This window comes from Oreochromis aureus, linkage group 1, assembly GCF_013358895.1.
Source record: "Oreochromis aureus strain Israel breed Guangdong linkage group 1, ZZ_aureus, whole genome shotgun sequence".
Lineage (NCBI taxonomy): Eukaryota > Metazoa > Chordata > Actinopteri > Cichliformes > Cichlidae > Oreochromis > Oreochromis aureus.
This window is the reverse complement of record NC_052942.1, coordinates 12,193,086-12,219,271: the sequence shown is the minus strand read 5'-3', so window position 1 is coordinate 12,219,271 and position 26,186 is coordinate 12,193,086. Positions and strand designations below refer to the sequence as shown.

Below are 26,186 nucleotides of genomic sequence, written 5' to 3'. Positions count from 1 at the left end.
TCTTCGAGCTTGTAGTTTTGGTATTGTGGCAGAACGCAGAACTATCGACACAGACAGAGGAACTTGTTTTGTGTAGGGAAATTACTATATGACACACAAACAGCAAACTAGAGATGAACAGAAATAAATTGGAGTACCTAACAGACTGTTGTTTGTCTGAAGGACCACTCACAGCAAATGCTAACATCACTGCATCTCTCCTGTCTTTATGAGTGGACAATTTTTCTTTTATGCTCAATGGGAAAACATTGTGCAAGATTCTGAGTGTGATTCCTGCTGCACTTTATAAGAACATTATCACATTTCAGACAAATACACTTAAATGTTGTCAGATTTTTCTAAATTGTTAAGCGAGTTGGATTTGTCCAGAATCTATACCTGCTAAACCTCAATGAAATATGGTGTTTTCAGGTACATGGCTTTACTGTGACTATTTTACAAGTCATATTTCCTTCTTTAACTCCCTTTATTCTCCATTTGGACATTAAATCAAATTCCTCCTGTTAGGCAAAGCTGGAAAGCAGTGACTCTTTAGCTGCTCTGTTTTCGTAGCTCAGGTTTCACTCTGTTCCAAAACCCCTGGTGTCTCATTCTTCCCCTCGCTCCTCTTCCTGTAAGCTGTTGATTTTCTGCAAAATTGCTGGCTCTTGATACTGACGCACTGTAGAGATATATGAACTGAAGTCGGCCTAAAAGGATAATCTTCAACCTGTGGCGAGAGAGGTTAAAATGTCAAAAGTGGTTACAGATCAGATGATATTGGCTTCCCACGTTTCCACCGCTATGCTCTGCTATAATATAATACAGTTGTAGCAACTACACAGAGAGTGGTGAAAAAAAATAATATCTTGAATTCATCATGTTCTGTGTGGATAACATCAGAAATCTGTTGGACATTTTCTGTGTGATTCATGTTACAGCATTAAGACATAGATGGCGTCTTGAATCAACTTCATCAACAGCGTGATTCTCGAGTTTCCTTTCTTGAGGTGTTTTGATATTAAAAACAAATGTAAAACCCGTTTTTCTTCATAGCACATGTTTCTTTGTTTCTTTTCCCAGTTTCCCTCAAGCCACCAACCAGACTTTGTTGGATAAGTTCAAGCGACAGCATGAAGGAAACAGCTACATCGAGTTTCCTGCTGTCATGGAGCCCGCCTTTATTATCCGACACTATGCTGGCAAGGTCAAGTACGGAGTCAAGGTCAGTGCCATCTTCGCTCTCTTAAGAATCAGTCTGTGCACTTAGTATTTTTTTTTTCTTTACATGTGTGACCTTCGCAACAAGAATGTAAGTGCTAAGGCAGGAGCTGTAGCACTAAGCTACATAATACTTCTGAACAGTGTTGTTTATATATTTATCTTACACACACAGGATTTCAGGGAGAAGAACACAGATCACATGCGCCCGGACATCGTAGCTTTACTAAAGAGCAGCAAGAACGCCTTCATCTGCGGGCTTATCGGCATCGATCCGTCGGCAACTTTCCGCTGGGCAGTGCTCCGCGCATACTTCAGGGCCATGGTGGCTTTCAGGCAGGCTGGAAAGAGACATAAGCACAAGAAACACACTGGTAAGAACCCACACCAATGTATTAATGGTTGACATACCCTATAGTTATCTGCAGACTAACCTCTAGCAGTGAGGGAAAGTATGCTCTGTGAAGGGAAGAGATGTCCCAGACTGAGAGGTGAACCTTAGCAAAGCACAAGAAAGCTTATAAAACATAATGTCATCAGAAAAATCTGTGCACCTGTCTTACAGTGTCAGGGCACCTGCTCATGTTTCATTTGTACTTTAGTAAATGCTCCATAGCTCGCAGTTTAGATAAAAGTTGCAACTACATACTGTACTATATGCTAACCTGCTGTGCGTCTTGGTTCATTATGTTAATCTCAGCCAGATTTTGTATTCACTATGCAGTCACTGTTCTGTAGTCTGTGTGTGCAAAGTGCTAGTAGTTTTGCAGTGTAATGACAGTAGCTCTTGCTCTGTCTGTCTCTCTCTCAGCTTTGGCTCTCTGTGAATGCCTTCTTTGCCCTTAGAATTTGCTCTAGCTGTACTTCAGATGCAGTAGATGTTGCAATCCGATGTTCTTTCAGTCCTGCCGGCGTATGAATCGGACTTTTGCTCTGCATCCTCTCCATCCTTCCTTCACATGAAACATAGATGTTGTTATGTGGACTAGATTTTTCTTTTAGAAGTCACATATCTTTTGCTTGTCTTTAGATATCTCTTAGAAATCTTTTCAGCTAAACTATTAGCTAAACTAGATATTGTGTCACCCAAAGGAATCTGGTACATGTCTTCTAAACCATCTCTACACGGACACGGTTTTGTTTTTTAATTCATAAACTTGAATGCTACTGCCATCTTATAATAGAATATGTTCATGGATAAACCACTAGAAGACTATGTATAGAAATGCCTTTGGGGGGCAATCGCCTATATAAAGACAGGTCTCCTTGCTGCTGCCGCCAACGTCAGTTTTGAATGTCAATCATCTTCTCTTGCACAGGTATCTCTCCAGTAGACGACTGAATTTCTTGATCTCATCTTCTTCGCTGTCTAATCTGTCATTTCTCTCTCTCTCTTTCTTTCCTTGTGTATTTTTCTGTCTTCTCTCCTTTTTTTTTCTCTTGTTTTGCTTCTCCAAGGGCATGATGACGCTGCTCCCTGTGCAGTATTGAAAAGTACGGATAGTTTTAGCTTTCTGCATCACCCTGTGCATCAGAGAAGCTTAGAGATCCTGCAGAGATGCAAAGAGGAGAAGTACAGTAAGGCTGCCAATACAATAACTCCTCCTACTTTCATCTGATACCATGACTAGGGGAAACTATAGGGAGAGGACCGACCAACATTGACTACTTTTCTAGGCAAAGTAAAGCCAAACGATACAAATAAGAATATCCAAACATAAAGAGGCACGGTTCCTGCATTGTGATTTGATTTAGGATGCTTATTTTAGGACTAGATGCTTGTTGGTCTCTACTCTCTCTGCCTCCCCTTTTTCTCTCTAATGCACCTGCATGTGTTTGTTCCTGTCTTGCATGCTCTTCACTTGTATTCTTACACTGTGCTAGTAAAAGGCATGCAAAGAACTGCATTTTTGTCTTGCTCTGTCAGCAAACTTTGGTGATGGAAGCAACACCTCCAGGTTTCCATCACTTTTTTTTTTTTTTAGCAATAGCACATTGCTCCACTGTCATGTACAATATTGTCTGTTGGGCACTGGATATAGATGCTTGTCCACCAAACCATTGTCTAAAATCAGCTGTTTTCCACTGTCACTAACCCCACATCAGCTGGTGATGGTGATCAAAGACCAAGGGGTGTGTCTGGCATAGCTGGGGACACAGATGTGTACATTCGTATCACTAACTGGCTCACAGGCAGCTTTACATGTGGTGCAGGACATACAGCCGACCTCACACACTTTTCACAAGGGTCACTTTTCTTCTACAAACATTTCATGACACTCAAATGTGTTTCTGTCTTTTTTTGTTGTTGTCTTGTGCCACCCTGCAGCTCCAGATGAGAGTGAAAATGATGAAAGTGAAAACGGTACATTGTCGAAGAGTGCTTTATGAGTAGGCTAACACACTTTAGAGTTTTAGGATTTCAGCACTGTGATTGATTGGCTGTAGGTTCAAAACAAATGCTGGTATATGATATACGTCACTACAAATTTATCACTACCAAAGCCCACCATCGCACTGTAGTGATGTAACAAAGCAGCTGTAGATTGTATATAAAATATAGATGTAGCCTTTAGGTCTGAACAGTAAAGCCAATGTAGAAACACCGTCAGTGTAGCATTGAACTAAACGTTTAATCCTTGGGATGTCTTAATATAAGAAAAACATGTACGACAGTAAAAATCAGTTTTTCCTTATGACAAATGTGTAAAATTGCAGAAAAAGTTGTGGTAGCTCATTATCCACACAGGGCTGCAATTATTAAAAAACTGTGTTTTGATTAATTCACAGATGTATTATTTTTAGCAGCATAGAACCACTATTAAACAAGGAATTTTTATGGTAGATTGTAGTGAAAAAAACAAGAAATCTTCTGTGATTTAATTGTTTGTCTATGATTTAACTACTTCGGTGTAGTAGGAATGGCAGTGGGGGGGGGGTCTTTATTTCAAAATCTATGCCCTCCTTATCTAAGCCTTCCAGTGGGCCAGATTAGAGTCTTTGTCAGGCCAATTTTGGCCACTGGGCCTTATGTTTGACTCCCCTGTTTTTGGACTGCAATTTGATTGGCTTTTTTTTTCTCAGTCAAATCTATCCCTCACTTTCGAAACACAAAGATGTCAGGAGACAAAATGCTCAGTTCAAGACTTTTCTAACCATGGCATAACATCAGTGGCTACATCTATCTTTTATATAAAGTCATTCGAATACCATTTTGCTCAGATTTTTAGCTTTCGTAGATAATTGATTGTTGGAAAAAGTGTTTCATAATCACGTATTTTAAATTGCCAATCATGGTATTAAGCAAACCTACAGGCCAGACTAAACTAAATAATGCTTCAGTATCATCTCATATCATTCGGCACTAACAACCTTGCTATTAACCGCACAAATCTGCGTTAAATGTTACTTCAGCCGCAGTATTTCCAATTTTTAAAAAGGCACATAACAATCACTGCAGTAACACTTGAGTGTCACACGGTGTCAGAAGTGTGTTTTTTCTCTGGAAGGGTTTTGTGTGAAGTGGTTTTTGTTTTTTTGGGGGTTTTTTTGTTCTGTACGTGCCTGTTCTTTCACATGATGCCAACATGTCTATTCGTGATCAGGTGTGACTAGAAAGAGTCCACGTACGCCACTCTCAGACCTGCAGGGAAGCAACACCATCAATGACAAATCACCACGGTAAGTGGCCATGTTGTAAAATGTTGTCAGCAGAATAGTGTGTTGACTCTGATGGTATTATACCCAAGATACTGAACCCCAAAGTGCCTCTAACGCATCCATCAGTGAATGTGTCTGTGTGATAGTCTTTCCCACAAAATATTAATACAAATTACTTGAATGCTCTTATTGTGGTATTTTGTGGCCACAATGAGCATAAATTTGACAATGTGACAGTCCTCTTTTGTCCTACATGCAGTGGTAAGGATATTTGCCTCCCAGCATTTAGAGAGACATTGGATGCCTTTAAATAAATGGACCTGAGTACTTGTGACCCTGAGTGTTGGTGTCGTACCCCTCACTGACACTTTCTGTAATTAGCTGTGGACTGTGATTTGCAGTAGCACAGAGAGATTCATGCAAGTCAGCTTTTGTTACACAGGAGATCACTATGGAGCTGGTAACTCCCCCCACCATCATCATCCTGCCTCCTCTTCCTCCTCCATGTTCCCCTCATCCTCCACATGCTAGGAGAACACTAAACCCCTTGCAGCTGCTTCCTCGGTGATGTAAAGTCAGAGCTATGCATCGGAGAGAAGTGCCCGGGGAGTAATAAATGTTCGGTCCCTGCAGGGTGCTTGTCAGCTGGACAGAGCAGCAGACAGAGCAGTGTTTTATGAGACTCTCTGAGACACTATGGAGATAAACAGTCACTACAGAAGCCATACTGTACTATCACCATTTGCAGAGATAGATGATCAACTGAGAAGAAAATCTCCCTTATATGGTGAACCAGATTCATACAGGAGATTTATGCTTTACTTTGTTTTGTGACGCAAAAAAATATTTTCTGATTTTGGCCATAGACGGTAAACGCTGGTCCTCAGATTATGTAGGGATGGAGTGCAAAGATTTTGAATGATACTTACACACTGGAGGTTTGTGGTTTTTCTGCAGAAATGCATCATTTTGTAATGTAATGCTGACTGGTAGTAAAAATCATCTGCATTGCTCCCCTTGGACTGTGCAGACGTAGCCTTGGGTTGATGATGGTGGAGGAGCATCCTTTGGGTCTCTTCAGTGACCTCCACAGTAAGAAATGTGGTGGAAAGAATGCCCCTGTTTTTTAGGGTTGTTTTTTTTGTACTTCTGGATTCAAATTTTCGTCTTGATGTCCAATATAGTTCAGAATTAACACATGAATTTTTTAGATTGACCAAAAAAATTAAAAGTCCTCTGTTTTGTGCATCATCACCATTTTTAAATCAGAACGAACTACATTGGCTGAGTAAGTTCTAACAATTTGACTCAATTTCGGTTACACCCATGTGATGCTTTAATCTAAACATGCAAGCTACTGCAGACCGTGAGTTTATATTAGCATGCTAATATCTGCCTATTCACACACAAAGTAAAGATACTGCTAAGGCTTTATAAGAACGTCTTTAGCTTTACATAAGACACCAGATTGTGCTAATGAAATAAAGTTGTTGGATGAGTAACCAGTAAAAGGTTTTCATCCTGTTTAGACCCTGAAAAAACACAATTTCCCTTGCAATCCATCCAACTCGTGCCGAGATAATTCATTTTTGGACCAAACTTGCTAAAATGGTTCCAAGAGCTGAATATTTGTTCCTTCTTGTGCAACAAAGATGCTAAACACAATAACACAGTAAGCTCAGACGGGCCTGCGGTTTGGTTGTTTTAGTTTGGATATCGCCCAGATCTGCTAATCACACAGGTTATTTTTTACTCAGCATTTAAGCAGTGGACGTTAACAGTCACTTTCAAACCAAGCAGGCAGCCCTGCACACACACACACACACACACACACACACACACACACACACACACACACACACACACACACACACACACACACACACACACACACACACACACACAGGTGTCCCACCTGGTTTTCTCTTTATGAATGATTCAACCTCCGGGTAATAACATACTATGAATCAGCGAGCCTATCTTGCTGCTGTAGTCTGTGTGTAATAATGTGTGGCCTGTAACACATGTGGAGGAATTCTTGTAAACTCATGAATGATGAACGGGAAACAAAACAGCGCACCTCAGTGGATCTGAGGAAGCATGAGATAACCTTTAACTGCCACAGCTGTGCTCTGTTCTGAGTAGTGATGGAGATCGTCTTTGTTTACTTGTCTTTCGTTGACCCTCTTTCAGTTTGCTATGGGATAAAAAACAAAATAGTCTGATGGGTTTTAACTGCGACTGACTGCTTATGTTTTTGTTTGGGTTCTGGACACGTGGTTGGGTTCCACCTTGAGGCCTGAGGTTTTGAACCCATTGGGGCTTCAGTAAGGGATTTCTGTACGAGAGATTCATTCTCTCTTCTGGAAAAGGGAATGAAAATTACTTCCCCTGCATTCCTCTGAAAATTATGGTTTCTAAATGCAAAATGCCAGTGATGGTTTGATATACTTAGATCACACTATTTAAAAGTGCCAAAAGGACAAAGCCACACAACCATGCGTTTGCCGCTGATTTCTAAACTTTCAGTATACGTTGTTTAACGTCTCATCTGACAGCCCAAGTGCAAAGGAAAACAGTGATTTCTAAACAGATGTCTGAAAACTGTTGTGGTAAAATAAAGAAACACTAGAGTCATTACATGGATCTTAAGACATGTTCGATACCTCAATGACTCATCAAGTCAAGTTTTTATGGTAAGAAGCAAGTTGTTGCCTATAATCCTTTAGGTTTTATAAAATATTTAGGGGAAAAAAATCTAGATTCAGCTAGATTAAAGTTGGAGAATCAGTGACTGACACTGCCTGGTTTATTATTTGTGCTTCTTATTTTTGACAGTTTTAATTTATAGTATATATTTTATGGACTTGACCCTGCAAGCTTGACAAAGAAGGGATGGAATAACTGATTATGTAAACGGTGTCATGAATTGCAAGGTGAAGACTCAAAGTACGGACTCACCTGCAGACAGATGTAAGGAAAAAGCGCACCTTTAGTTCAGCTGATTTCACAGTCCAGAATTACATAGTACATGATATGGAAACCAAAAACCAGAGCATTTCAAAAACACACTGGAATGGGAAGATACTGAGACAAACACTGAAGGGAAGACAACACTATATACCCACATAGCAAGCAGGTAGGGCCCAGATCTAGTATCAAGCCGGCACTGCTGGCTGACTTCTGGCATGATAAGACGTATGTCATCCAGAGCTGAAACTGTTCTGGGCCAGCACAGGGCCAGCAGTGTGTCTTCAACTGGCCCGTGGCTGCACACAACTTACACATGGCCCACATACCGCAAAGAATGACGGCCCTTTGGTGACCCAGATCAGGTTTGCCAAAGGTAATCCACACATGGGCCAGCACAGGACCACCAGTGTGTCTGCAACTGGCCTTGTGCTGGCCCATGTGTGGGCCACATCTGGCAAACCAGATCTGGACCACCAAAGGGCCGTCATTCTTTGCTGTATGTGGGCCATGTGTAAGCACACTGTGTGGGCCAGATCTAGGCCATACCAATTTTGGTATGGCCTGGATCTTAATGTGTTTACCCACATATTTTGCTATGTGGGTAAACACATTAAGGTTATTAAGGGAAGTAAAAGTAATAAATGAGTAATAAATATATTTCAAAAGATATTATACACAGGCTAAAAAAGTAAAGTTACAACAAGATATATTTCTTAGTATATGGGAATAGATTGCTATGATTAATTAAAAAATGGAGAACTAACTGCTCAAAGTGGTTTGTATTGTATTGCTTTTAATTAATAAATGTTTGAAACTATTAATGTAAAGAATTATTATTATATAGTGATCAGCATAGATTTAAAGTTTGATTTGCTTAAAAACAAATCTTTTATTTACTTTTTTATTTTCAAATCATTGAGTGATCTGTGTGTTTGGTCCAAAGGGGTTCCCCAGGGCTCGGCTGGAACGGGCGCCTGGGTAGACAGAGCCGCTTATCATCCAGCAGCTCTACTGCAGAAGATGATGGCATCTTTCTCAACTCTACCAGCAGCAAACTCCTGGAGAGAGCCCACGACATCCTCATGTCAGTATCAAGATGCTATTTTCTTTTTGCTCTACAGTGATTTGTTATTTTGGTTAGTGCTGCAGTCTAGACACAAGTAAACCCTAAAGTTCAAACATCTGTCCCGATGAAGTCTCCTCCAGCAATGACTACATTCCTGCAAGCTAAGTCGGTGCTGATCTCTAGTTGAACCTGACCTCTAAACCCCTGTATGGCAGAGAGCAAGTGAAGGAGAATTTCTTCCCCCTCAGGGATCAATAAAGTTCTGCTTTATTGACAGGAATATGACACATTTAGGAAAAAATTCTGAAATTATAGGTTGTTTTGTTGACCTGATTTAAAAAAGAAAAAGAAAAACCCAGCTGTCTCACTTGCTGATTTAAAGAACTGCTGAACTAGATTTTCAGTTTTTGTTTTATTTTTCTTCCAGGAGGAACAAAAACTACAAATCTAAGCCCGTTCTTCCAAAGGTACAGTGCACAGTATTTTTAATTTACCCTTATAGGTCACAGTGCATACAGACAGCAAGCGTAAAGTCGCCATGACTTGTTCCCCAGGGCTCTGTCCTGGGGCCACTCCTGTTTACTGTACATATATATCACCAGTCTTGAATTTAAGTGTTTGGATATTTAATTTTTATACAGAAAGATATGGCGATCTGCTTCCGAACAGTACCAGGCTCTTTAACAGTCGAAATATTAAAAAAACAAATACTGAAAACAGCAAAACAAAACATGCACTATTTTTAAATGCAAAATCAAAAGCACTAAATCTCCCATCTGTTGGTGCTTCTCTAAGATTGAGTTTGTATGTGAAACCACTCTTAGCTTTATAAATAATTTTAGATAAATCTATCTTGATATGCGTCCATCTTGCTTACTGAGGAACATCCTTCAGATGAGTATCAGAAGAAGGACTTACTGCTCCTGTCGGTTCCTAAAGCCTGTACTGGAAAAAGTGAGCTTCTCTCACTAAACCAATTTTAAATGAGTTGAAGAGTAAATATACCTGTAGGCGATTTTAACTGACTCTTATGTGTATATTTTTCAATCTTGGAAACTCTTTTATTTGCTAAATACAAATTAAATAGATGGAACTTCTTATATTATTAATTGACTCTGACTTTATTATTGTTGCAGCATTTACTCAATGTGAAGTCACTGAAGTACCTCAACAATCTGACGCTTCACGACCGCATCACCAAGTCACTGCTGCACCTCCACAAGAAGAAGAAACCACCCAGCATCAGCGCACAGTTCCAGGTCTCACACACACACGCACAAACACAGAGAAAGCAGCCGCATACAGAGTTCAATAATTTCCTTCTCAGTGCTCCTCACAATAAAAATCTCACCAGGGTGAGATTGAGCAGGCTGGAGGAATCCCCTCCCAGCTGTGAATGTGACAAAAACAAGGTGTGTCCATTAAATGGCTTAGTTTCTTTTAGTGCAGTCTTTACTGCTCACTGTGTAATCCTGGATCCAGTGTGTGTGAGGTGTCCATCATGTAGTTACCCACGCCCAAAAGTCATATTTGTATGACATCATGTCTGGTAATAAAATATATTTGATTTAGTGAAAAAGAAAAACACACAAACACACCCTTTGGAAAATTCTTCACAAAGAATGAACAGAGGCACAGCTTCCAGTATCAGAATGATTCGGTGCTCTTCAGGTCCAAAGTGTCTGATAGGAGCTTGTATTGTTAGGTAGTAACACACAAAAGGCTGAGAACAAATTCCAGAGAGCAAAATTTTCTATTTTCTTCCCAAGTTCTTTGAACGTGAACTGTGTGCTCTGGCTGTTGGAGGTAGAGACGAGCGCTGAGGCCCCTCTGGCAGGCAGCCCTGGCCCCTGTGTGTGGATGACTTCACTTTCCACATCCTGTGCTGCGCTGATTGCTTTAATCTCCCATGGAGGGGGAGGAGACTGAATTCCTCCTGCCACTGAATTATCGCGCACACATGCTGACACACATGTGCATGTGTTTACACACACATACAATGACGGCACATGGAAATGTTGCACACATGTCTTTGTCCTTTTTATTTCAAGTCTGCATGCTAACATAGACTTGTTGCTGGTAATTATGATCCCAGGCAGATACTTTAATCTTGCAGCAGAAGAGCTTTGCTTGCAAATGGACCAGTTATTTATAACTGACAAGAGTCACCTGACTGTGACTTCTGCCTGTCAAACAGCTGTGAAGTGAGCCTCAGCTCGTTATCTTCTTCTCTGTTAATTCTAATATTTTGTGTCTTGTCCTCTAGGCCTCTCTCAATAAGCTAATGGAGACTCTGGGTCAGTCTGAGCCTTATTTTGTCAAGTGCATCCGTTCCAATGCTGAGAAGGTACAGTGTGCTCCCTCCAGCCTGTGGCCACTTTGACTGTTTCAGTTTAGTTTTCAAAGCATTACTTATTTCCTTTGAAGTTTGGACTTTTTGTTTAAAGCTGTTTATCATTTTCCCGTCGTCTCTCTGCAACCTCTGCTGCCTGTCGCTCTTCCTTTTTTTAACCCCCCCATGCCTCCTTTTTTCTCTCTCTCTTGCTTTCTTTCTCTCTTTCAGCTGCCCTTACGGTTTAACGATAACCTGGTGCTGAGGCAGTTGCGTTACACAGGTATGCTGGAGACAGTACACATCCGGCAGTCGGGTTACAACATCAAGTACACTTTCAAGGTAATACACACAATTACACTGTGTATACTCTTCAAGCATCTGGTTACGCTTCATAATAACCCCTTGGGGTTGTTATTGACACTAAAGGACACCTTTTACCCATCTGTGAGTCTGATGTGGCTTTGGCTGAAGTATTTTATAACTCAGAGTGGTTGGGCTCACTGCTCCAGCCATCCATCTTCCTAACCTCTTGTTCAATTAGGGATCATTTAATTAGTGATTACGGATTGTTAATGTACTGTCCCTTATTTCAAATTCAACATTTAATAGGAATGATTAACCAAAAAAATAGTAATGTAGTACAGAAAAAGTTACTTGTGACTAAACCAGGTACAGTACAATATAAAATATATTTTAAGATAGATCAATTTTTGTTATACAAACTAATAATGGAAGTAAACATATTTTATACCATCACTAATAATTATAATTTTGTTATTTTTAAAAGTAAAATAACTCTCAAGAACTCAGTTTACAACCCTATCTTTATAACCGTCATTTATTCTTTTTTTTCTTTGGATGCATTATGTTGCTTTCATCATAAAAATCATGTAAACTTTGTGAGAGAATGATGGAAGACCTGTCTTTAATCTGTCCTATGATACCCGATTATGCACTTTCCATATTGAATTAAAAGGTTTGCAGCAAAACTTTTCGTTATTAAGTTATTTGTCTTGACAAAGGCCTGCAGACCTACAGAAGACACTATTCAAAAATTTTCTCAGGCTGAGCATTTAACTAACCTGTGTAAAACTGAAGCTCCCCTTCAAACACTGTTCATTTCCCGAGTCTCCCCTTCTTGCGTATTTTGCGATCTTTGTCGATAAATGCCAAAGATCTTAATTTCCAGAATACACCGAAAGAGCCAGTTGCTAAAAGTTCAGCAGCAGATCATAGCTACACAGGCAGATGTAGGCCAGAGTGCTGCTGAAGCGCTCCTGAGCCAAAACTTAAACAACACTCATGTTTCCACGAGTGTAGGCGCCAGCCATGAATTCATCTCCAGGAAACTTGTCGGTGATGTTGTTTCATTTGGGGGTTCTTTGTATGTTGTGTCATGAGGGACTTATGAGGGATGTGATGTGGCAGACGTCTTTAACCACACTGGCTCTCATAGGAATGATGTCAACCCTGTAAGAAATGTGACTAATAAAGCAGATGAAGTTAGATGCAGATTTGGGAGTGGCTCACTCCTACGTCAGATTTTTTTCATTTACTTTCCATGTTGTGGAGGCGTGTAACCAGTATAGTGGTTACGTTTTATTATTTAAGGTCTTTGCTGCCAGGATTCCTAAATAGTAATTTCAGAGGCATTTTAACATAAGTGCCTCTGTAAGTTAGTCCAAATGTCAGATGTTTAAAGTGAGAAAATGCTCCATTTAAAGAAAAAAATGAGATAATTTTGAATTTGATGGAAGCAACTTTTCTCAAAAAAGCTTGGACACGCCATGGTTACCAATGTGCAGCATCCCCTCTTCTTCTAACAGCAGTCTGTAAATGAACAGTTTTCCACTTTGCCCCAGATGAACTTTAACCCAGAGAAGACAGCAGGTTTTCTAGATCATGCTCACGTATGGCTTCTCTCCATGGCAGAGCTTTAACTTTGTGAATGGCACTGTGACCTTTTTTTGGACATGTTCTCGGGTCCATGCAGTGATTTCCATGACAGAATCATGCCTGTTTATAATGCAGTGCCACCCAGGTCCCACAGATGTATGAATTTCTAATCAAGTAGCTCAACTTTTATTTTTATTTCCTGGATGCATATAGTTATAGTTTTAACCTTTACCCTACCAACTATCTCTTAGATCAATGCGAAATAGTTTCCAATAAAATTTGTAATGCTACTCTAAAAACAGCTTACTTTCTATATATACATATCATTATGGCATTAAAACTAACATTTGGTTTATAATACCAGTGAGCTGGTATTTCGATGACCTCACTTTGATAATTTTAGCATCAGAGTTGGTCATTTACCAAAAATTCTCCCAAACATATTGAATGCTGCGGTCAGCTGTAATTAGAAATATCTTGGGCATGGGATCATTTTGGAGGACTCTGCTGTTTAGAACAGAGGCTCTACTTTGTCCCCTGCTTTCCGAAACACTCCCCATGCTTGTAATTGTATAAACACAGCATCTGTTTCCCTGTCCACCCCCTACAGCCCAGGGTGCAGATTGTATTGACTTCAGACAATGAGCCTCAGTTTGAAGAGTGGGAGTTCAGCATATTTATACCATGATGTTTGAGCTTAACTATGGATGACATGGATTTTCACCTGAAACCACATGATGCTCGACAGCATTTTTTTAAAATGTTGCTGTTCCTGTATGAAGGGTGTCTCGTTTCAGTCTGGAGACATATTTTAAATTAATCCCCACTGAAGTGAAACATCTCTGTACAGGAATCTTGTGCAAATGACTTTTAAAAAATTAAAATCCAGAACATAACAGAGCTGTGGGATGCATCTCATTAATATCTGTTCTTGTTTCTTTGATAGGACTTTGTCCATCACTTCAGTGTGCTGCTTCCAGAGGGCACCAGTGCTACCAGAGAGGGCATCCAGCAGTGCCTGGACCAGCTAGACCTACAAGCAGATGGGTATCAAGTTGGAAAGACAAAGGTAATCCTTCTCCCTTCTTTTCTCCAGATCTTTTATATCAGCTTAAAAACTGTTGAGGCTATTTCTGATGTGTGTCACATTTTCTGTGTACATATCCATGATAGAGTCATTCACTGAAAAAATGTAAGATTTTTACATTGTTTCAACTGACTTCTTTAGTTTTTTAAACAGTTTAATACAAGAAAAACTGTGACTAGTCAAGGACATTATGGATGGGGAGTTGGGATAAATTCATTAAAGAATCCTCTTTAATGAGGATTTAAAAAAAGAGATATGAGAGTGTCACATATTTGGTATTTTTGTCTAGGTTATGAATGGGGCATGATAGAGAAGTGCATGTTTCTGGGATGGTGTCTATATAATTAGAAGGTCATTCTTGACATTCTTGTGACCACATATGCATCCAAGGCTTTCTGAAGCATGTCTGTGTGCTTGTAATTGATTTTTTTTTTTTTTTTTTTTTTTTTGAAGTTTTGTCTTAATAAGTGTGGATGCCCTGTACTGACTCCATCACGGCTCCTCCTCTCAGGTGTTTCTGCGGGAGGCTGAGCGTCAGCAGCTGCAGGCCTTCCTCCACAAGGAAGTTCTGAGACTCATCATCATGCTGCAGCGGCGATTCAGAGCCCGGCTGGAGAGGAAGCAGTTTGTCCGGATGAGAGAAGCAGCAGTCTGCATCCAGGTATAGTACAGCGCTCCTCCCCGTCACTCCTGTCATCTCGATCTACTTTGCATCTGTCATTTCCTTATGTCTGAGTTCTTACTATAGAATTTGTGAGTTGTTTTTTTTTTTTTAAATTTTGTTTTGTTTTGTTTAATTTTATGCCCATATTAGGCAAAAGGGTCTGTGTATTGTAACTGAAAATGAATCACAGCCCTTAGCCCTATTTGTTCTATATAATAATGTGTTAAGTACAGTGCAAAGTTTGCAAAAAGAATATGAACATACGTGAAAGAACACCTCACTCACAGATGAAATTGTCAGCCATTTCCTTATAACAACTATAGTAATTTCCTTCATTTTACAATCCCAGTTAAAAAGAAAAAAATCAAAGTGCGCTTTGAACAAAGATGCTTGTACATTATTGGAATAGTTATCTTCGATGAACATGAAAGATGTTTTCATTACAGAGATGGTGGCGCTCTGTCCGGTCCATAGACGAGGAGGAGGACGACGACGACTATGACCTCAGTGTCCAGGAGGGGGCAGCTTTGTGTCTGCAGAAACACTGGCGAGGTTACAGAGAGCGTCAGAGGTTCAGGCTGTGGAGGGAGGCTGCTCTGGTGCTACAGAGGGCATGGAGGTTCTGGCTCTGTCGGCGCTGCACGGCAGCTCTGGTCATTCAGGCAGCCTGGCGCTGTCATCGAGCCAGAGAAGCCTACTTACGCCTGTATGCTGCTGTGATACAACTACAGGCAGTTTGTAAAGGCTTCCTCACCAGGCAAAGGTAAGCCATGCACCTGTTTATAGAAACTTGAGGTATATAAGCATTTTTAAAAGGATCACTACTCTGAAAATAGCTTCTAAGAGTAGATGACTGTGTGATGTTTTTTTTTTGTTTGGTTTTTTTTTTTTCTCCCCCCTCTAAAGCTGGTTAAAAACCAGATTAATCTTTGCACACAGCTCCCGCCATGTATTTGGGCATTGTTCAGGCTAGGCTTGGTACATGTAACAGCATACAATTACGCAAGCAATCCGACCCAAAGCAGCTCTACAGCTGAGCTGCTGTGAGCTCAGAATTTGTGTATGAGACTCCGACATCGCTGAATGTTCGAGCTAGATCAAATTTGTCATCAGTAACTTTAGTTGTACAAAGAGTGATGAAAGATGTTAGATGGTTAGTTTACGTTAACCCAGTAATACTTTCCTGATTGTCAGCTTCAAGAAACTAAGAGAGCAGAAACTCAGGGAGAAAAGGGAGCAGCAGGAACAGCTCCTTCAGCTCCAGAATGGCCAGGTGAGCCTCTCGCAAGACGAGGAGGAGGAGCCACAAGAAATAATCATGGGACTGGACCTCAGCACTTGGGAGGATCGTTCCTACGAACAACGAGAAAAGAGCCTTCAGGAGGTGGTTAAGGAGGCAGGAGGAGAAGATGCTGCGACAAAAGAGAGCCCCTCCAAAACACAAACTGAAGCAACAACTTCAGTACCAGCACCCTCTGTGACAGTGCGAGAAAGGGCTAGGACTGCAGATGAACCTAGCCAGAGAACCACCCGGGCCAAGAGAGAGAGCCGGCGGATGAGAGAGTTGGAGCAGGCCCAATTCAGCCTGAAGCTCCTCGAAGTGCGGGCAAATAGCGGCGGAGCAGCGTCCCCGTGCGAGGACCGGCGCTGGTCTCTTGAACTGGTGCCTCCTGCAAGCCCACCTCTGCGTTCACCCCAAGGCACACCTGACAGCCAGAGCTCCAAAGGCAGCTTTGAGCTTCTCATGATGGATGAGGAGCCACCAAAGGCCACAGAAGAGGTGACAGACACTGAGGACCCCTTCTCCCCTCTCCCGCCAGTTTCTCCAGTTTCAGAGCCTAACGTGGATGTTGTTTCAACAAGCCCCAAGCCAACAGAACCATACAGGACAGAGCTTTCTGATACTGTTGCCCACCAAGGCAGCCCGATCAAAACGGACCCCCCCCATGTAGATCCGCCCAAAGTCGACTACCTCCCAACCTTTTATGTCCCTGCTGGTGAGGGCAGTGCAGTAATCTCCCATCCTGCTGCAGAGTCTCAACAAAGCAAAGATGCAGCCGTCTCCACAGCCACATCCGCCATCAACAAGCCTCTCAGAGACAGAAGAGAGTCAACACGGCGCCCAGTGGTGGTGGTCATCAGTATGCAGAAAGAGACGCCACTAAGTGAGGAGCTGAGTAACGCTGTCCGCCCCTCTGTAGAAGTTCGAGATTCTACAGCCCAGACGGCCGACTTAACACCTTCATCAAAGAAACCAGACAGACCTGCCGTCCCTGCTCCCACCACAGTGCCTCAAGCGGATCAGGCTGTCATAGAGAAGCTGGTGCGCCTGAACGAGGAGAAGGAGGAGAGGCAGCGTAATCAGCAGCAGCAGGATGAAAAGGAGATGATGGAGCAGATAAGACGTCAGAAAGAAGTGCTGGAGAAGCAGCGTCTCTACTTCGCTCAGTATGAAAGAGACATGTTTGAGAAACAAAAAGACGAGGCTCTGCTCAAGATAGAGCAGAGTCGACAGAGCGGACAAGATGTCAGTGGAACCGCAGCCTCCAGGAAGCCCCTCAGACCCATTTCAGTGCTGGTTCAGAGAGCAGCAGGGGAGGTTCCTCATACCAGGACACTGTCAGACTCCACTGTTCCTCAACCCCAGCAGCCTCCACCACCTGCTTCTGCTCCTACAAAAATGCACATGGAGAATAAGCCAGTTCCTGAGGGTTGGGCACCCAAACTCACACTAGAGTCCAGAGACAGGGGAGGAAGCAAAGAGAGAGCAACTGCCAAGAAATCACCAAGCGATCAAGGCGCCACAGTTGGTATGAGAGATAAGCCTGGCAGCATCTTCTTCTCTCCAAATGACAAAGTCACATTTGCAAAGTGAGTACCAAATTAAACAATTTGTGCATTTTTATTTATTTGTACTACAATAGCAGATCTGAGGTGGAGGCTGGCACTTTTCACACAGATTGTCTCATTTCTCCACAAAAACGTAGTTTGGGGTCATTTGAAAGATCCCAAAATGTAACAGAAGAGTGTCTTTAATTTTTCTACGACACATTTGTTCATGCTTGTTACTTAATAGATTCACTACATTGATGAAATTTTCTGTGCTTATGTTTTACTATTTTTTTTTCCATCAGGTTTGACAGTGATACTGTCACTAAAGACACACCAGCTGCTATCTCCAAAGAGGGACCAACGTCTGTGCCCAAATCTTCTAAGGGAACAAAAGCACGGGATGTAAGCAATTTTTGTAAACATTTTTTTAAATGAGCATTCTGTTTGACGTGCGTTTGCATATTTTCAGGAGTGCAGTTTTGTATTGTGAACGAATGAATGAATCTTGGCAGGATAGCTCAGCCTTACGCTAAGAACAGTGCAGCACACCAACATGAGGACCACAATGCACTGAAGCTCAGGTTATTAAAGGCTACATTTAAACATGCTGTTATCACTTCTGGTAAACTCCAGGTTGGCAGAGCGGGCCAAAAAAAGAAAGCCAGAATGGCACGGACCCGCTCCGACTTCCTCACCCGCACCCCCATTCTCTCAGTTGGGGGCGATTCAGACGAGGAAGACTATGATGGCGACAGCCTCCACAGCCCCCGTCATTACACTCTACCCCTCTCCAAACAGAGCACCACGGAGGCATGCCTAAGAGAGTCCTGTTTCAGTGACTCAGACATGGTAACAGGCGCCATCCAAGCCACAAGTGGCCCTCTCTAAGTTCTTATAAGCGTGGCTTCTCTTTGACATTTCTAACCCACTCAGCAGAGAGAGCATAGGTCTGCATCACACCTCTGAATCAATATGAGCTCCAGTAAATTTCTCTTTTCTCAGTAATAATTAAAAAAAAAACAAGTTTTCTGGCAGGTATTTCAAAGGCATATTGGAATACCTGCCTGAGATCATTTTTGATTTTATGTTTGGCGTGATGTGTAATATTCATGTCAGCTTTTAAAGACGTGAATTCAAGCACGTCACAACTTTGAATCTACTACTACATTTGACAACCCCTCCAGAAATCAGCAGTGAGTGTGAATCTGGATTTATGCATCACGATGCAGGACACCTGTCGAAACGTGTTCTTCCTGAAACATGAAGCTTTTTAACATAGATGCTTTTCTAACATAATTTGGCGTCATTTTCTCTCACAGCTGTTACAGCGACTTTCCTTGTTGATTTACTTCTAGTTCTGTCCTGGGTAGTAAGATTTGCATGTCACCTGATTCTTCTTTCTCTTAGCAGATAACACTAGCCACTAGCCAAACCTTGAAAATCATTAAAAAAAAAATCCTTAAATTCATGATTTGTTCTTGATTTTTTTCCCCCATCCCTTAAACTCTTATTCTCCTCAACTACAAAAAACTGAACTGTATCATTTGTTTTCAACTCTTTATGTTTTGTGTTATACCTTTTTTTACATCATGTTTGGCAAAATGTAATTTCAGCCATTGCAGCACCAGTGATGTGGTGCTGCCATCTAGTGGCTCGTTTTTGCCTTCAGCTCATAATCATACTTGAACAAATGGAATGAACATCTCTTTTTTTTTCTTCTCATTTTGCCATTTTGTCTTGAACATGTTACCTGTCCTGATGTTGTTTCAGCCTGCAAGCTCCGAGGAGAAAAAGAAGCTACACAAAACCATGTCTTCAGGCGATTTGGTCAAAGAGGACTCGCTACGTAAAAACTCACAAGATGGAAGGTTTGCTCTTCAACTTTGCATTTCTAGCAAAAAATAGGAAAATGCACACAAAAAAAAGCATAACTATATAAAACCATATAAAAACAAGACCAAAATATATATATATATATATATATATATATATATATACACATCGATTGTATCACATACAGTGCTATTACCTTCAGAAAAGAGTCTTCTGCATACAGCCTTGTCTTGTCATTGACACGATTTTGGTTGACATGTTTTTGTTTTTGAGACTTTTTCATTTGCTTGTCACTTCTGTTTCCTTTCGACTAGGAGTCGTAAGATTCTTGGGCCGCGTTTTTGGGGCAAGAGCAAGTACGTGGATAAGAAGACTTCCAGAGAAAAGCTGATCTGTGGGGCTGAGACCTTGGATGGAGACACTGGAGACACTGGTCCTCTGCCTGGAGAAGGTGTGATTTCCAAGAGCAAAATGTATCCATTTCAGATATACTGTTATTATTGTTTTTTTCTTTTAAGAACTGAAAGTTGTTGAGTGGGAGATAATAGATACTTAAAATCTTTTTACTAAATAAATGTAATTAGTTCTTCAAATATATTGATTAAAAATAATATTGTTGCCTCTGAAGCATCACTGATTGGAGTTCTCTTCCTTGTAGCAGGTCAGGAAAACATGTCGCCGCCATGCAGTCCTGATCTGACCTTAAATCAGTCATTAAGAGACTCGAAAGAGAACAGGGAGCCATCTCCCAAGGTAAAGCGGAGGCGGAGTGTGAAGATCAGCAGCGTGGCTGTGGAGTCTGCCCAGCGGCAGAATGACTCGCTGCAGATCCTTACCTCCATCGGCGACTACAGGAGCATGAACGACTTCCTTGTGAAGAAGGTACAGCAATATATGCTAGCTGCATTACGTAGAGCTCGAAGATGAACTTGAGTATCAGAGTTTTGATTCTTTATATTTGAACTGCACATCAGGTATTAGTCCGGTGTCATTTATGATCATGCTATGATGGTGTCATGTTTTAGATCAGCGACTTGGACGCAGAGGACAGCAAAAAGGACACCTTGGTGGACATCGTGTTTAAAAAGGCTCTGAAGGAATTTCGTCTTAATATCTTCAACTCCTACTCCACAGCACTCGCAGTAAGTCCTCTGAAGGCTTTTTATATTTGAATATAACCATTCAAACTGAAAAGTCATGTATTCCCAGACTAGAAAGATAAATACCGCACTCTTCCTGTGACTCCTCCCTAGATGGATGATGGTAAGAGTATCCGCTACAAAGACCTTTATGCACTGTTTGAGCAAATCTTGGAGAAGATCATGCGACTGGAGCAGAGGGACTGGAGGGAGTCTCCTGTCAAAGTGTGGGGGAACACCTTTAAGATTTTCCTGGACGAGTTCATGATTGAGTACAAACCTGCACACTGTACACTCAGTAAGGTAATGACACTCTCCTCACTGTACAGGTGAATAGACACAACTCTAATAGGCACACAAATGAGTGTAGAGTTACAAAAAACTACTGGGTGCTATTTATTGATAATGAAATGAAAACTAATAAATCTCTCTTATTTTAATTAGTCTTTTTCTTTCTTTTTTTTTAACTGCAGCCATTGCCAAAACCTGAACGCAAGAAACGGAGGAAGAAGGACACGGACAATGTAAATCTGCCTTTATCCTCGTCAACATTAACAGCGTGCTCACCATCATTACAGAAAATAGTGATATAATCAAAAAAAAAGTGCACTCACACAATATAAAATATATGAACGTAAACTCAAATGAACCTGTGCTCTGCTGCCCCCTGCAGGTGGAGGAGCATAACGGCCACATCTTCAAGTCCACCCAGTACAGCATCCCCACATACTGTGAATATTGCTCGTCACTCATCTGGATGATGGACCGGGCCTGTGTGTGCAAATGTGAGTATGCACGCACAGTGTTACAGCTAAAGAACCCCTGAGTGTAATACAGCCAGGAAAAGTGGACGCTTCGAAGGCCACTGACTGTGGAGCGTGCTAGCGCAAAAATGTTTGATCGGTAATTCAACTGACAGAAAATTAATAATCAAATAAAGGTTTTAATCCTGGATGTGCTGCTTTCAACCTTAGAATATATGTGATGCTGTAATTTGCATTGTCACATGGAGAGTAGTCCCACCGATGGAGGGAACATCAGTAGTTTTAAAATGAACTAATTATAACACTTTGAATAACTAACTGTACCATAATGAAACAAATCCCAGATTTACTCCTTGAAAATATCCTCTGATGGAAACGGTGGAGATAAAGTCGAGCTTGTTGAGGTTGTCTGAGGTTCTTCCTAAGTGAAGTTAAAGACTAAAAATTCCCAGATTGGTGGAAAGACCAAATAATTGAAATGTCCTTAACACTGATGTCAGTCTGCTCCATACACGAACACACACACTGTTGGTTCCATAACTTCAGAGGGCATTAGACTTTCACTTTTATTTGTTTCATAGAGACTTGGCATCAGCCTGACCATGACCTTCATTCTAAACATAAACATAAACCTTTAATTGCTTATGTGAGCTTGCTTCCCCCCCAAAGTAATCAAGTTCCTGTGACTATGCAAACTAGATAGGTCCCCACAGCAATGGGAATGCCAGAGTATCAGTTACATAATCCAACTAATTTAATTAATATGATATAAAAGAATTAACTTTTTCATGACTGCAAATGCGCACAGACACACATCTCTGTGCTTCACGTGGATGTTCACATGAAGTTTTGCGCGGACACACACACACACACACACACACACACACACACACACACACACACACACACACACACACACACACACCCCCTTCTGTGGCCGAGCTGTGTTCAGTCTGGCCTCAGAGATAGAGCCCCTCCCTTCTCTCCCTCCTCGGCCCTAATCAGATTGTTTTCAACTGGACTCATGGGGTCTGCGGCTCCGTGTCTCCAGAGATTTCTCCACACAATTTTGCCCTTTAGTCACACAGGATGTTTTCTTCGTGCCAGCCAACACTGCTTTGGCTTCTCATGTGCTAAATTTTTAAACTTTTTTAAATGTTTTTTAACCTTTTCTTACAACTTCTGCTGAATAATGAGGAGGCACTGCCTTTCTGTGGATAATGGAAATGATGTGTTTGATCTCTATGGCTGTGTCTATCCAGTGTGCCGGTACGCCTGCCACAGAAAGTGCTGCCAGAAGACGACCACCAAATGCAGTAAGAAGGTGAGTCGGCCATATTGTGCACCGTCGCAGTGATGTCTCATGACAGTAATTGTGTTGTTGTGGGTTTATGTACCGTAGCTAGTGTTATTTCTACTTCTTGAGCTTATGAAAATTATTAAAGACCGTACTTAGTTTGCTGAATTAATGATATTTAAACTATAACGTTAGTTTTGGATGAACTCTGAATGGTGTGAAGGCATGTACGTATGTTTGTTTTTATAAGAGCATATTATGGTTGTGTCTGAATAGTTCGATCCAGAGCTTTCCTCCAGACAGTTTGGAGTAGAAGTTTCTCGCCTGACTAACGATGAGAGAACAGTGCCTCTGGTAGTGGAGAAGCTTATCAACTACATTGAGATGCACGGCCTCTACACTGAGGGAATTTACCGCAAATCTGGTTCCACCAATAAAATTAAGGAGCTCAAACTGGGACTTGATACAGGTAAACTTGGCTGCAACTCAGTGAGCAGGTGAATGGTGCTAGCTGGCTTTAAAAAGCTGCTTGCAATTACTCAGTGTCTGCGTTTTGTGTCTGCATTGTCTTTGTTGTCCTGCAGATGTGGAGCACATGATTCTGGACGACTACAACATCCACGTTATTGCTAGTGTTTTCAAGCAGTGGCTGAGAGACCTGCCTAACCCTCTGATGACATTTGAGCTATATGGCGAATTCATACGTGTCATGGGTGAGTGGTCGCATATGCCGACTATTGCTGTGGTTCAGTTGAATTGCACTTGAGAATTTGGCCACACATATTCTGCAGACATCAGAATGTATGTGTAATGGTTTGCTGCAATAGTAAAAAGTGAGTTCCCATGTGGGATATTAATTCACAGGTTTGCAGGATAAAAAGGAACTGATCAGAGGCGTGTATTCAGTTATTGACCAGCTAAGCAGAACTCATCTAAACACTCTGGAACGCCTCATATTTCATCTCGTCAGGTAACAGTTTTTTCATTAATATATGACGACGCTTTAGTTCCTTCTTGATAGACAAGTAAAACGCAGAATTCATTCTTTTAGGATTGCTTTGGAAGAGGAGACGAACCGTATGTCACCTAATGCCTTGGCTATAGTTTTCGCTCCTTGCATCCTTCGCTGTCCTGACACCACTGATCCACTGCAGAGCGTCCAGGACATCAACAAGACAACAGCGTAAGGCTATGTCTAATGTCTGTCAAACAAATTCAGTGCCTTTGTCTAAGGTAGTAGATCTTGGTAAAGAAAAACTGATGTTGACTGAATCTGTTTCATATCAGAACAGTAAAGTTAAGCATGAAAAACCACACTTTTGTGCCTTTCTATGACCCGGACGCAGGTGCGGACCCAATGGGGGCCAAAGGTGGCCACTTCCAATTTAGACCACACCTGTCTGTTCCACACAAACAATCACAAAGCCTCTTAGGGGGATCAACACATACTCAGAAGCGGAGTTATGGCCAGTGACACACATTTTAATAGCATAACCACCCATTTAAATAACAGCATTAATGAAAAGAATAAAGTTAGCAAAAATTCCAGATTCCTTTTTTCTTATGATCTTGATAAGAGTGATTGATTGATAAACTGAATAATCAGTTTTATTTAGAATACAAATAATATATGTATATAAATAGTCTGGCTCCAGTACTGATGAGAGAAGAAAGTGGGGAAGGAAGCAGTCAGAACAGAGGTCAGCTGTGGTGATTTTAGTCATTACTTTTAAAGTAACAGAACAGCATTGTTGCTTCATATCAGTTCAATACAGTCTGTTTTTCCTCAGCGCTGTCTCCAGATGTTTGCTTTGATATATGTGTATTTGGAGATGAGTTATGGTTTGATGCTATATGAATAAAATTGGATTGATTTGAATTGAATTTGGCCTGCTTTGCTGCAGATTTCCTCGCTACTGGTGGATAGAGTTGGTGGCTGTATGGAGAGGAATGTTATATACCTTTTTATATGAAGTTATTGTTTTGCTGCACTGTTTGAAATTTCCAGTAACTGAAGTTTGTCTCTTGCTGCCTCTTCATAGGTGCGTAGAACTTATCATCTGTGAACAGATGAATAAGTACAAAGTGAGACTAAAGGACATCAACACTCTGGAGTTTGCTGAGAATAAAGCCAAGTCCAAACTGACGCATATCCGACGGTCAATGGTAAGCTCAATCAGTATGACCAATCCCACGGTTATCAGAGAAATCACATGTTTACAATGACTCATTACTACTGTAAATCTACCTAACCTTTACTCCTCCCAACAAAATCCTTCACTGCTTTACCTGCCATGATTTCCTCCTTTATAACCTGCTTCTGTCCTCCCTAACATGTCTTTTCCTTTACCCAGAGACCAGTACTAATAGCTGTTAGATTTATGTGCATAGCACACATTACGGTATGTAAACACACACCATGGTTTGCATTCCCAAAGAATCATCCAGTGTTGTGGTGTACAGATCACTGTATCCAGTATATGTTGAGATATAAACATCTGTCATCCATCCATCAAGCATGAGTCATCACAGCACAGAGTCTATTTTGTTGTTGTTCTTCTTGCCGTATTGTGTTCTGTTACCATCTCATGTGGATGCAATTAAATCTCATAATTAGATTTACTTTATCGTTGTATGTTAATAGAATGTTCTCAGGGTATTCGGCATTAAGGCTTTTTAGGAAACTGTCTACATAAATTGTGGACATGTGTCATCATTGTTTTTTCTTCTGGCTTCTCTTCTTCGGTGCGTTGGAAGACTTTCATTCCCCAACAAAGTACCGTTTTAGTGTAATGCAGGGGTGTCAGAGTCATTTTAGTTAATGAGCCATGTTCAGGAAATTTGAACACATGCTGACCATTGTATAATAACCTACTAAAATAAAATGTCAGTCCGGCTTTAGAGTAATACAGCAAATAGCAATTAGCACATTGTGGGTCAGTTTCTTTGTGAAACTGAAAATAAAATTACTCATGATCCCAAGGTCGAAGGCTGTAAAACCGATGATTCAGGATACTGGTTTAGATTAAATTTGCACAGTTTGGATAGCCACTCATGACCTGATTCATTCTTAACAGTTTCCAACACAATGCCTCCTGGTACCAAATACAGTAGGTCCAAAGAAAAATCATCCCCTCCTTCTCAGTAACTATGCACAGGGTGAGATTGAACCTTTCTGTGGACTGGATCCTGCCCACAGGCTGCAGGCTTTGACACCCCTGGTATAATGCAACTAGTAATATTGTTGCCACTTTAAAGAAGCGCAAGATGGTGTCCTCCTGAAGTGTAGCTATCACTCAGTCACTAGAATTACCAGATTATTTCTGCACATTAAGCTTGACCATTTTGAACCTGGCACTACTGATATTTTGATTCTTATTACTTTTGCTCAAAGCAACCAGATGCAGCCAAAAAGGTAAAGTTTGTTTATAAACTGTGTC

At 41.1% G+C, this 26,186-nt stretch overlaps 1 protein-coding gene across 6 annotated transcripts in view; it reads left to right on the top strand.

The window, feature by feature from the left end:
* myo9aa (myosin IXAa) overlaps positions 1-26,186 on the top strand; it is a 95,564-nt gene that overhangs the window by 66,637 nt on the left and 2,741 nt on the right. For 2 of the 6 annotated variants that reach the window (XM_039607938.1, XM_039607925.1), the window contains 29 exons: positions 1,063-1,204; positions 1,376-1,574; positions 2,659-2,778; positions 3,530-3,565; positions 4,806-4,881; positions 8,777-8,917; positions 9,327-9,366; positions 10,036-10,158; positions 11,166-11,246; positions 11,463-11,573; positions 14,077-14,199; positions 14,729-14,878; positions 15,328-15,644; positions 16,076-17,752; positions 18,016-18,115; positions 18,347-18,562; positions 19,484-19,581; positions 19,861-19,997; positions 20,205-20,428; positions 20,572-20,688; positions 20,800-20,988; positions 21,159-21,209; positions 21,359-21,470; positions 22,712-22,773; positions 23,023-23,215; positions 23,331-23,459; positions 23,611-23,716; positions 23,798-23,929; positions 24,789-24,912. In XM_039607938.1, the coding sequence (XP_039463872.1) occupies positions 1,063-1,204; positions 1,376-1,574; positions 2,659-2,778; positions 3,530-3,565; positions 4,806-4,881; positions 8,777-8,917; positions 9,327-9,366; positions 10,036-10,158; positions 11,166-11,246; positions 11,463-11,573; positions 14,077-14,199; positions 14,729-14,878; positions 15,328-15,644; positions 16,076-17,752; positions 18,016-18,115; positions 18,347-18,562; positions 19,484-19,581; positions 19,861-19,997; positions 20,205-20,428; positions 20,572-20,688; positions 20,800-20,988; positions 21,159-21,209; positions 21,359-21,470; positions 22,712-22,773; positions 23,023-23,215; positions 23,331-23,459; positions 23,611-23,716; positions 23,798-23,929; positions 24,789-24,912 (5,326 nt within the window). The remainder of the gene's footprint in view (positions 1-1,062; positions 1,205-1,375; positions 1,575-2,658; positions 2,779-3,529; positions 3,566-4,805; positions 4,882-8,776; positions 8,918-9,326; positions 9,367-10,035; positions 10,159-11,165; positions 11,247-11,462; positions 11,574-14,076; positions 14,200-14,728; positions 14,879-15,327; positions 15,645-16,075; positions 17,753-18,015; positions 18,116-18,346; positions 18,563-19,483; positions 19,582-19,860; positions 19,998-20,204; positions 20,429-20,571; positions 20,689-20,799; positions 20,989-21,158; positions 21,210-21,358; positions 21,471-22,711; positions 22,774-23,022; positions 23,216-23,330; positions 23,460-23,610; positions 23,717-23,797; positions 23,930-24,788; positions 24,913-26,186) is intronic. The other 4 variants (XM_039607929.1, XM_039607934.1, XM_039607951.1 and 1 more) reach the window with 4 other exon arrangements.